Source organism: Aquila chrysaetos, chromosome 11 (assembly GCF_900496995.4).
Source record: "Aquila chrysaetos chrysaetos chromosome 11, bAquChr1.4, whole genome shotgun sequence".
Classification (NCBI taxonomy): Eukaryota; Metazoa; Chordata; class Aves; order Accipitriformes; family Accipitridae; genus Aquila; species Aquila chrysaetos.
The window spans coordinates 29,420,183-29,432,285 of NC_044014.1; the positions used below are offsets into that span (position 1 = coordinate 29,420,183).

At 36.8% G+C, this 12,103-nt stretch overlaps 1 protein-coding gene across 2 annotated transcripts in view; it reads left to right on the top strand.

Moving 5' to 3' along the window:
* The window catches only part of SH2D4B (SH2 domain containing 4B), an 88,975-nt gene that overhangs the window by 39,289 nt on the left and 37,583 nt on the right, over positions 1–12,103 (top strand). For both annotated transcript variants that reach the window (XM_030029595.2, XM_030029594.2), the window contains exons 5-6: positions 7,621–7,831; positions 11,274–11,401. In XM_030029595.2, the coding sequence (XP_029885455.1) occupies positions 7,621–7,831; positions 11,274–11,401 (339 nt within the window). The remainder of the gene's footprint in view (positions 1–7,620; positions 7,832–11,273; positions 11,402–12,103) is intronic.

Genomic DNA, 12,103 nt, shown 5'->3' on the forward strand with positions numbered 1-12,103 from the left:
TGCATTTTTGTTGGGGGAAGAATATTTTTTATTTCCCGCATCTATACTGATCTGATTACTCTGCAGAAAAAGGAAATGTAATGATTGGAAAATTTTAGCTCATGTGGGGTTATTGTATTATTTATATATGACACAACGGTTCATCAACTAATACTAGAAATGGAGTTTTAGGGACCTTATAGTCAGTATGTGTTGCATGAAATACCTCATGAAGTAGGACAAAAAAATTGCTGTAGTGTTACTTATTTCCTGACAGAAGTAGAAGAAATGTTTCAAAATATGCAATGAGTTTGTTTTATGGTTTTAGTCATCACTTCAGGAGTTCCTGAAGACTAATTACTGAAGTCCTATTACCTGGAATTGATGTGATAGTGAATCATTCTGTACAACATGAATTAAATCTGTATAAGATACACTGGTGCCATTTTCCAAGCTCATAGCAGGCTACGCTCATTTTTGATCAATAAAACCTCTGTATATTACACTATCAATAAAGAGAAGGTAATTATTTTCTGGAGAATTATCTAAATCCTGGTGTATGTGTTTATTCGGAAAGGAAAACTAGCTTTCTGTATTTTGGGTGTTTAAGAGCAGAACAAGTTGGGGAAAAAAAAGCCCTTTAGTTTTGTAGAAAATGAGGCATCGTCAATTAGCATCAGCTGGCAACCTAGCAGAGAGGATGGTATTATGTACTTTAGCATTTCTTTGATGATAGATAAGGAAAGAAAATATATCTGTAACCATGTTATTAAAAAAAAAAAAAATATCCAGCCTATCTTTACACTGAAATTGGCAATAAAACAAAATACTATAAACATTACTAAAACCAGCTATCATTTTCTTACTATTGCATTAAAGAGGTAACTGAGGTTTTAAATTGTTGTCTCAGTTTTCTCAAGGAGTGCTGGTTGTTCGGGGACAGATACTAGAAATGCAATAGAGGAATTGTGGGAGAAGGCAGAGAGGAAAAGAATAAGCTACGAAAGGTTTTGACCATGATTTCTGTAATGGCATTCTTGGTCTGTCAAAGCACTTTCAACTGCATCATATGCTGATAGATATAATCTACCACCAGTATTTTTTCTTGTGTAACCTTTGGAGTGTTCTGTATGCTCTGAAGGAACTCTGTCGCCTCCACTCTGTGTCCCTCAATACCTATAGACCTGTTTGCTTGTGGTCAAAAGGGTGACTGACTGCAGCTCACAGGATTTCAAGCTATCCAGCCTGGTCACCAATAATAGTGCTGCAGAGGCAAAAGAAAAGCTCAGCACCTTCTAGCTGGCGGCACCACAGCTGGGTTTTGCAGCATACTATAAATTCTGCGCTGCCAGAGTTTATGTTGTTATCAGTAATTGATTTAGCATTAAACTAACTGCAGACTAATGACTAGAGTGTATCACATCCTTGTTTATCCTCTTATGCTTATCTCAGTGTCTCAATTTATCCCAGTTGGTTTGAGGGCTTAGAACTGTGTTCCATTAGCAAATGAGTGTGACAACTTAAGATATGAAGATGCAGTGTTTAGTGCCTTATCTGAAACCAGTTCCTGGCTGGTTTAGCCTATGCCATCAGACTTTGCATTTGAGCTTCCTGAGGAATGTTAACATCTTCCATTTCCTTAACTTTGCTGCAGAAGCCAGAACCTCCAGCAGACAGGCAATAACGAATCTTTGGAAGTGGGAACACCTGAAATTGCTATGGAATGAACTAGTAGCTCAGGTTCACCAGATTTTTCACTTTGGATTTCAGTTCCAGGTTTCTTTTTTTTTCCTTTTTTTCCTTTTTATGGTAATCCTTTAATTTTGTCTACAAATACTCCGTTGGGACACCGAGAGGAAATTTAGTCCTGTTAGGCAAAGGTATCCACTTGTCGTCTTTTCTAAGCAATAAATAAATGCATGAACCCATAAGAGAATTACAAGCAGATGTAATATTAACATCTTTTGTCTCTACACACCTGCAATGGAAACCATATTGCCCATTAGGAACAAGGCCAGGCTCCTTTGTGTCTTACCTCCTTGAAGTCAGCCCTCCATATTCAACAGTGCTGGGGGGTCAGTACTGAAGAGGAGCAGCAGTGCTAGAGCAGCTATTGTGGAGAGTAAATGTAGCAATGATATTGATGACACTACTAATTTATTTAGTAGATGGAATTTAGAATGTGATGAGAATTCATCTCTTCTCATCACATTATCCCTCAGCTGTTTATTGCCAAGGCAATAAACGAAGTGTTGCTAATATTAGTTTCTGTTGTTCGGTTCAGTTTGCTTCTGCTGTTTGCCTGATTGTGCCAAATAACAATAAAAGCCCATACAACCACTGTGTTAATTGAAATACATAGTTTTGGTGATTTTTAATATACTAAATGATGAATGTAGAATAACTTGAGAAATCAGTACTAAAAGAAAAAAAAAGATGTTTTAAGAGCAATTATACACTTTGATTTCATATAAAGGATATATGTTGGGGTATTTTAGAGGACAGTTAGTTGTGAGTTAATATGTGGAGCAAGTATATTGGTTGGCAAATGAGAAGATGAATAGTGGAAAGACTGATTAAGAGTCCACTGTTCAAAGCTCTTACTCTTTGAAACTGAGAAGTGAGAACTAAGGCTAAGCTTGAATAGAGGAGTGTATATATTCTGTTTAGTTTTGGACCTTTCTATGGGCTGTTCCATTTTGTTAGGTTTCTAGAGTATTCAATAAACAATACCCTATATCACAGTCTCTAAGTGTGACCTCTGTCAGAGCAGAAAAGGAATCTGCAAAAGATAGTAGGAAAAACTGTAGCATAAATATTAATCTGATTGAATATTGCAAAAGGCATGCTGTTAGTACACTTACGAACCCCTGCAAACTGCATCAAGCAGTGGAGTGCTCAGACACCAGTAAAAATGTAAACAGAGTTGAGTGACCTGATCTATTCTTATGCCTTTCCCTAAGCACCCACTTTTGGTCTCTGTTGGAAGTAGGATACCAGGCTGACTCATTATAGCTTCTTTTATAGTGCTATATTTTTATGTTCTTCTACAAACTTTGTCTATGAATTTATTTTTGTCTGGATTTTAAAGGAATTTACGTTCATTTGGTACTTATCTTCCACAGAAATTCAAGTGAGTGAGTTTATTGGCAGGAACATTTGATAAAATGCTGGATTTTAAAGTGAGTAGTCCCCAGTTTGGCTATGCATTAGCTAAGCAAGTGCTCAACCTTAAGTATGTGCTCACTGAACTTCAGTAGGTCTCAGAGTGCGTTGTTGAATAGGGATGGAATTATTCACATGCTTTCAGATAAGAAGATTGCTGAACTGGAGCCATATTGCAGAGTATTTGTGGGAAATTATTTTCCAATTAGGAAACGGAAAAACACCGTGTGATTTGTATGTGCACTCAGAAAATTTGAAGATTGAATTTTATCTATTAAGTAGTCATTTTGAATTGCTCATAAACAAGCTTCCAAGAATTATTAACAAGCGTAAAGCTGAAACAAAATAATTTAAAAACGAGGATGCATATTCATGGCACATGGGTTTTCTTCTGCTTTCACATAGCTCTGACTGTAACTCACAGCTCTTCAAAAGCACAAAATAGATTATACAAAATGGAGAGTTCCTAGTCTTTCACAAATGATGTGATCACGTTCAGTTGCAGCACAGCATGAATTAATCCTCATCTGTATCAAAAGATTTGGTATTAGAACTTTACCAGGACTGCTAATAGGGATTTTCCAATCCTAAGTGAAAATATAAAAGGCAATCTTGTATTTTCACTCAAAAGACAACTTAGGTTAGCATAGAGGAATAACAGGTTCTTGTAAACTGTTCAAGGTAAACAAGGCAAACTCAAATTAAGACCTAGAGGATCATAAGAGCTATTGCATACACGAGCTTTGTGGTTTCTTCTTTGTTGTTAGAGTATGTTCACACTGCAGGTCATGTACACATGTCCAAGCTGGCTTATAACTATTTATTTCTAGTAATGATAACTGTATAATCATGACAGCACAGACCTCAGTCTGGATATTTTTACCAGTTTTCCAGAAGGGTTTGGTAACCCATTTTTGGCCTGCAGCCACAGTCACATTGTCACCTAACCTATATAAACAGCTCAAGCATTTCTACACAAGTTACAGTGCCATCAGGGCAGAAGCGTGCTTAATTTTACAAGTGCTGAAGGAGGATGTACATGTTGTTATGATCACCAACACCTGCAGAGAATACTAGTAGTGGAGATGGACTTCATGGGAACTGGTTAAACTGTAGATTTCCTGTGAGCTTGACAAATCAATCAAATTCCTCATTTCCCAGACTTGTCAGTCCAGACAGTATTCTGTAATACAAAAGGAAGATGAAGAAAATGTGAATTATTATTTGTAGTAATTCTTGTTGCTAGGTATATGGACCTATGGTGATGATTTTTAAGGGTGGAAGACATTATTCAGATATCTAGTCTCCCTACGGAAAATACTGACTGTTGAATTTAATGCTTTGCACAGAAGTCATGCCAGAAGTACATTTACTGTAAAAGGGCAGCCAGTCAAGAAAAGTAATCTGTTCCTGCTTAAGACAGTACTAGAAGTCCTGACTACTTTTGCTCTCTTATTGTGAGAAAGGCTATGATGTGTCCTGAAATACAAGTAATGCAGAATTTGTGGCTTCTTTGATCTCAGAATATTTGTGCTACACTTGATCCAGATATAAAGTTCTTATTTCTAGGGACATAGTTCAGAGTCAGAGAGAAATATGAATATTAGTTAAATTCTATTGTAAGAAAAACCTGCTACAGAAATATGTCCCGATTTACCTTCAGACTTTGAGTGACTTTCCCAGGATATATAAATTTGTAGGAGGTATCGGTAAGGGAGGACAGTTCGTGTGACACACATCGTCGTGTCTGGAGTGTAAGGGAAAACTTCGTACATTCCTGACCACAATGGCTGAATGAGCCTTTATCAACAATATTCTTTCCAGTCACCAAAACCAGTTATTGGTGCCAGTGACTTTGGTTATTTACCTGATACAAAGTCCCTTGACCAGTCAGAGAGTTTTAAAAGAAACTTGGGGTAACATAGCACCCCAGATCCACAGTAGGAGCTGTACTAGAGAATTCCTGAAGATAGAGGAATGTGAGGGAAGAGAAAGAGGTTTCTGGGTATAATTATAAGGAATGGGATAGGGAGAAAATCAGGACTCCAGTAACAACAAAAAAAAAAAAAAAAAAAAAAAGAGTTAAGAGACCCTATGCGTCCCTATGGTCAATGATAAAATTCTTCAGATACCTCAGTTGGGAAATTTCAATAAAAATTCTTCACAATGTGAAAGAGATGCCTGTTTATGTATATATATAAAATCTATATGCATGCATTTAGGCATCTATGGCATGCAGCCTTCCCTATCCCGACATATATACAGACACATATACAAATCTATGGGTATATACAAATATGTAAACATATATACATATATGTGGATGGATAGGGAAGGCTTCATGTCATACAACCTTTCAGAAAGTTTTCTGAATGTTAATATTTGACAGTTGCAAACTATGCTACCTCTCACCATTGTTTTGTGATAAGAAATATTAAAATTTGGTACAGGTTGGGAGAATGTGGTCCACGTCACTGGCTTCCGATGGTATAGATTTATTAGCTAGCACAAATACAGTAGGACTGTCTGTTGAAAAGAGTTATCTATTGCTGAGGAAAGTGGAGCATGAAGATACCTTGCCTTTTTCATTACGAGGCAGCCTGTACATCAGTAGAAAAGAATCCCAGAAAGCTCCAGACATTCTGCCCTCGATATGTATACTGTGGTTGTGACAAACAATGACTGGTTTCTAAATGTCTTACCAAGCTGCATTACACTCATCTTCCTTGCTGTCTCTCGAGTTGTTGCAAGCACAAAGTCCACATTTGAAGCAGCTGTTACTGAGTGGCTTTACAAAGGACAAATCACAGAATATTTGTAACTAATATACTTAACCCGTTGAAACAGTATATTTAGATGACATTATCTATGCTTAAAAATTACCTGGAGGATAATAGTAAAACCTGTTACTCACATTATCTGTGCTGTACAGTTGTTTGTTACTGCATTTAGCTAAAACTGCAGGGTATGTAGTTAAATGAAACTGAATTCCTGCCAGTTGTATACATATGAAGCATCTATGACTTGTTTTTTACGCTGTCTTAATGAGCTTTTAGTCCTGTATATCTTTCTACTTACGATAATATTATATAACTCTAAACTTAAAGGTCTTTTCTCTTTCCCTTATATGCCCAGAGGGTTTTATTTCCTTTCATTTTGCTTTGAGCGCTTTTATTTCTTAATTTCATTAAACCTTTTCATAATTTGGACAAATCCATTGATACTTCTGCTTACTTTAAATCAGGAGTGTAAACCAGTGGCATGCAAACAACTTAATGAAATGCAGCTGTCTGGTTTTGTATCATGCATTCCTAGTCACAGGTACGATCACAGTAGAGTAAGAAATAACGTGTGCACTTTATGAATTGGGTGTGATCTAAGCCAAGATAGTCACGGCAGGCTTGATAATTGCTACTGGAGGCAATAGCTTGCTTCTTTAATATTTGCTTCACTGGATGTTAAAGGTTTGTTTTGCACTGGAATAATTTGCCTGCCTGAAGTTATTTGTGTCTCAGAAAAATCATCAAAATGGGGCTTGAGGCACCAGAAAAGAGCTGATAGATTATGAATATTTGCAGTACAATTCTTGGTGCATTTAAGTTATACCATTTTGAAGACAGGATTGTTAGTACATTAGTTTTAAAATGAAGAAGCTTTAGTGAAAGATGCCTAACCTGCAGTGGCCAGAGGAGCAGTCTCATTTCAGGTTATGGAAATATGTAACTCCCTGGTCAGTGCCATCGATAGGTGTGTATTAAATTTTCCAGTACAGATTCTGGTTCTTTATATGCAATTTCAGAGACTCAAGTGTGAGACAACCCCGTCCATAGCATCAGCATGCCCTTTCCAATGGCTGCTAAGTTCTCCATTGTTACTGAAACCATTTTTAGACTGCAATTTTCAAGATGGAGACTTGTGTGACTTTAAGTACCACAACAAAGATAGCATCTGCCTTTCAGAAAGAAAGCAACATTAGCAACAAAAAAGTGTGACCTACATGTTAGTTTTTATAATTGTAAGTTTCGGGAGTAGCTCCTGCAGTTCTAGTTATGTGCATAGTTGCAGAGAATTCTGTTAAACACAGACTTAATTTTAAGCAGTAGTTAACGTTCTCTCTTGAAACATAAAACTTGGTGCACTGCCAGTGGAAAAGATGTCCTCAAGCAGAATTTCTCTTATTACAGCCAAAGCAAGTGTCAGATGTAATCGCAGTATGTAGAGGCTCGGTTATTGCCAGTGATCAATTCATTGATAGCTCAGGTCTGGCACATGTCATCTAGTGCTGGGCCTGTATTTGAAGCACCAGGGAAGCCATCCAGTTAGCTATCTCTTTGATAGTGCGTTGTCATTTATACGTTCTTAAAATCAGGTCATATAAGGAATAAAGATAGTAAGTTGTTGTATAAGGAAAGGGGTAAATGGCTGTTTGTATTTCTAAATTCTCTCCTCCCCATCCTTCCCATTCATTCCACCCAGTGCGCCGCTCCAAAGCTGCAGATGAGGAAAGGAGCCACAAAGCACGCAGGGCCCGGGATGAATACCGACGACAATCCTTGCGTGCCATCCAGAAGGGAAGAGTGGCTGGCCTGAGTAATTTGTTCCAGGGGACAAGCCTGAATAATGATCAGGAGATAAAACTGAACAACAATAGTGCAAGTCCTTTGCTGTCTCTCTCTGCAGCATCCAGGTTGGTTTGTACAGGATTGACTTTGAAATAGTTTTCTGTTGAATTGTTCCCTCTCCAATCGCCACCATTTCAACAACCTCTTCAGTTGCTGGAGATTCTCAGTCTTGCTCTTTCACTACGACCAGAAAAAGAATGTTTAAAGAAAAATGTAAACAGATTGAATACTTAATATAAACTAAATGCCATTTATTTTTCAGACAGATTTCTTAGAGTTCACACAGAGAGAGATGGGTCCTTCAAAAGTCAATATTAGATTAGTATGCAAGGCTGTGATATGGAGAAATCAAACAGACGAATTCTTAGGCAAGTCTTAAGCCCCAAGCTTAAAACTGCCTGCTGCATAACAGCCCTTTGAAACATTTTACAGAGAGCTGTCGTACTCCTAAGTTTCAGGGGTTTTATGTTTTATTTTCAGGCAAAATCAAGTGTCTTTGGTGTTTATTAATCTTTCATCTGATTATTTAGGGAGTGCCATGAATCGCAGAAGAGGAAAAGAATCCAAACTGGCAGATGGGTGATAGAAAGTTGACTAGTCACTCTACTCTTTTCCTGGTTATTTCTTATACCATTAATTTGGTTTCATGTGGTGATAAAGGCAATGTAAGCACTGGCAGGGTAGTAGCATTAAATGCTAAAAAAGAATAATAAACCCAACAGCCAATATCCAGGCTCAGAAAGGAAAGAGCCCCATTACATTGTTTTTCTTTACCAGTCAGTGTGGCACCAGAGAGAATTAGTCCCTCATTGTTTGGAAATGTGTTCTGCTTTGACAAGTTCTTTGCTCTACTGTGTTGAGACACAGAAACTCTCCGGTAACAGCAGACAAAACTCCCAGTTTGAAGAGGAATCAGACTTTCACTCTCAGAGAGAGCAGGATCTTTAAAGTTGCCATCAAATCAACTTGTCAAAGGAATTCTCTCATTATTTTTCCAAACTACTTAAAGCCTTCTTCAAATTGAAGTAATAAAAACACTAGTAAAAGTGGCAGATTTTGAAAAAGATGGTCCATAAATTTGAGCTGAAGTTCTGAGCTTCTGAGGTGAGGTTATTTACTCTAGAATTTGGTGGTGCTAGATGTGATCCTTTTCAAAAAGGGCCTGAAAAAAAGCTGAAAAATATTCTGATCATTATCCAGCTTGTATTCAATACTATTTATCTGTTTCTAAGCTATGCCTATACTACAAAAAACCAGGCAGTATTTATTTTTCTGATCTCTTAAGGCTCCTTTTTGCCTGTCCATGACTTGTTTGTGAAGTTATCAAGAAAAATGAAAGTTGCTTTAAACGTGTGCTTTAATAGTGAATATACATAAATATATATATAATTCAACTTCTCACACCTAACACTGGTATGGTAAAGCAGGAGCAGATGTGTATCTAAAATTTTAGTTTGCCAGTGACCTAGGAGGTCAAGGAAGAGATGCACAGTATGTTGTTATTTACCACTAGTGTGAGACAGATTTTTTGCCTCAAGGGAATGTGGGTGCAGTGTTATGTCTCTAAGTTTTTCAGCATGAAGCATAGCTCCTGTAGTTTTTACCTTGCCTTGCCTTTTCTTTCAAAAGTCACATGAAAATAGTATTCTTTTATTTTTACTTGAGATCTCTCTTTCTTATAATTTCTATATAGTTTAGAAAGCTTCCATTTAATTTTTTTCCTACTGTCTTTCTTATTTTGCTGAGTGTTCTCTTCCCAATGAAACTCTTTGGCCCACTTACTCACTTCTATCCTTTTTCCTACTGTGTTGGTTTTTTTTTTTTTTTTTTTTTTTTACTTTTTTGGTTGTATTTCTTTCTTCCTGCCCCTACAGGACAAACTCGACTACAGTAGCTGTATAGAAACTGACAGTAATTTTGAGATTTGGCCCAGGGCAGAAAAAATTCTGGATTTGACAAGTTTTTCAAATATAAACTGAATTAGAGAGAAATGAGTTAAGAAATGAGAATGGATTGTAGGGCCCTGGAATTTAAATGCTTTTTTTGTTTCTGATATTGAAACAATTGAATATTTGAAAATATTCAAAAACAGAAATAAGAAACACATATGTAGTTTGGGTTTTTTAACATGTGTCTATAACTGAATATCACTTTCTCCCCTCACTCATGTTTGTATCTTCAAATTTTATGATGAATATTGGTCAGATCTACTCTACACGCGTTTGTGTAATTTAGCAATAACTATTACATTCCCTGCTGGCTTCATCACTTGATATCAACAGAATCAATCACTAGTTTTAGTAACAGACGTGCGAAAGGGGGACTCAGTTGCATATCATCGAGCAGACAGCATCTATCTTTTTGCTTTTATTCCTTTCTAAAGAGCGCTTTGCTGTTATGAATTGCAGAACCTTGATTGGTTTTGAGGGTGCTTGATTATTTCACAAATTAGTTTAATGCTGTTTGGTGACTTCTGAGCTGACATTCTAATTATAGTAGTAGTTCTCCGTTACATTGTCTAGAAATATACAACATTAACTGGCAGCTCCATGGCAGGTGGAGTAGGAAAGCTAGAAGTATGTAGCCAGCTACTGTACTGAGCGCTGTGAGTGTATGTCTCACCAAATGAAAGTGAAATTCTAGTACAAGTAGACATACCCACACTAGCCTTCATCCTATTTATCTGAAGAAGAACAGCGATGAAGATTTTGTAATTTGTGCTAACAGTTTAAGCACCCAGAAAACCATGGGATTTCAAAGTGTACAGAAATCCGTTGTAAAACCTCCCTTTTACTACTGTTATCAGGGTAAATGATATTGTATGCTTAATTGGAATGCAGTCATGCTTTGATTTGATATGATATACCATAGTCCTTATTTGGGGTAGCTGGATGGATTTTCCACATATTTTACCTGATTTGCCTCCTACTAGCTAAAATAGTCTAAAAGCATAGAAAGTAGTAGAAACAGTAAGGGAGGCTGGCAAGTAGAGAATGCAAAGGGAACATAAGAGTTTAAACAAAATGTTCCCTCTATCACGCTCAGTGGTTTGGATACACAACCTATTATAGCTGATTCTGATTTAGAATTTCTTGTCAGTGAGAAGGAGTATACTCTAAGCAAAAAAATAAACTTTGCTTGTCAATATGTACATTGGAATAAAAACAAGGTGGAAGAGGAAAGCTGACTGAAATGTCCATTGCATCTTTTGTGGCAAATTGTTTTTCAATATATGTTCTGTGCTTAAGAAAATGCTTAAGGTTCCATTGCAAATGTAAAATCAAAATACTCTGGTTTCTGTAAAAACTCAGAATAGTTTTAACAAAGTTAAAAAAAGGTTAAAATTTTTCAGTAAGCTATACTGCGCAGCAGTTATACTGACCATTTTGTAGCTGTATGTTTTGTAAATATATAAAAGAGAGATTAATATTTACATTGTCCCTTGCTTTCATGCACTGCTAATTCTTTGTATGACTCTTTTCTGTAATTACTTGCCTTTCAATGCAGTAACATCTGGGAGCGTCCTTCTAGGCCCTTTTCCCGAGATGTCATCATTCGCTGGTTCAAAGAAGAGCAGATCCCTCGACGTGCTGGGTTTGAGAGGAACACAAACAGGATTGCTCAATGGTTTCATGGTAATACATTGATCCTTCATTTCTTATATAACAGATCTGTAAGCATACACACAGGAAATAAATCTTGCCAGCTTTCATCACAAAAAGGAATGTCTGCTGACACTGTGAAACCTAGTGCCTGTTAAAACAACATTTTTGCATCATTCCTCTTATTGGCATATTTTCCTGTTTTCTTTTTTCTGATTAAGTAGACTAATTTGTGACTCATATCACTGAGTTTTTTTCAGGAATATTTTGGCCAGTATATACTTGCTGTAAAATAGCGAGCCAAGCAGGAGGAATGAGACCAAGATAGGGTGAGGAGGACTCCAAAATAAACTGGCAAATACCGTAGTGATATGGTATGTGGATGACTGACATTCAAGTTTTTGCTTTACCTGATTTGCAAGAAGGACTTGAACCTGCATCTGTTTAATCCCTGTTGTACTTTCTAAGCGGGGGTAGCATTTTTTCTTTCTCACTTTCTTTTGCAAACAAAAATTATTGAAGGATCTTGATTTTTCTCAGGAAGACTTGGGAGTGTATAATTTTAGGCAGTTTTCATGAAACAGGAAAAAAAATTCCTGTACAGATCCATAATTTGCTGTCATACCTGCTGGAGTTCCTAGCATCTCGGAGGATTTTTTGCTCTGTATAGCATTTGCTATGCAGCTGAGTCTTTGATATCAAATTCACAGGTAAGACATCTTATTTTCATAGGTA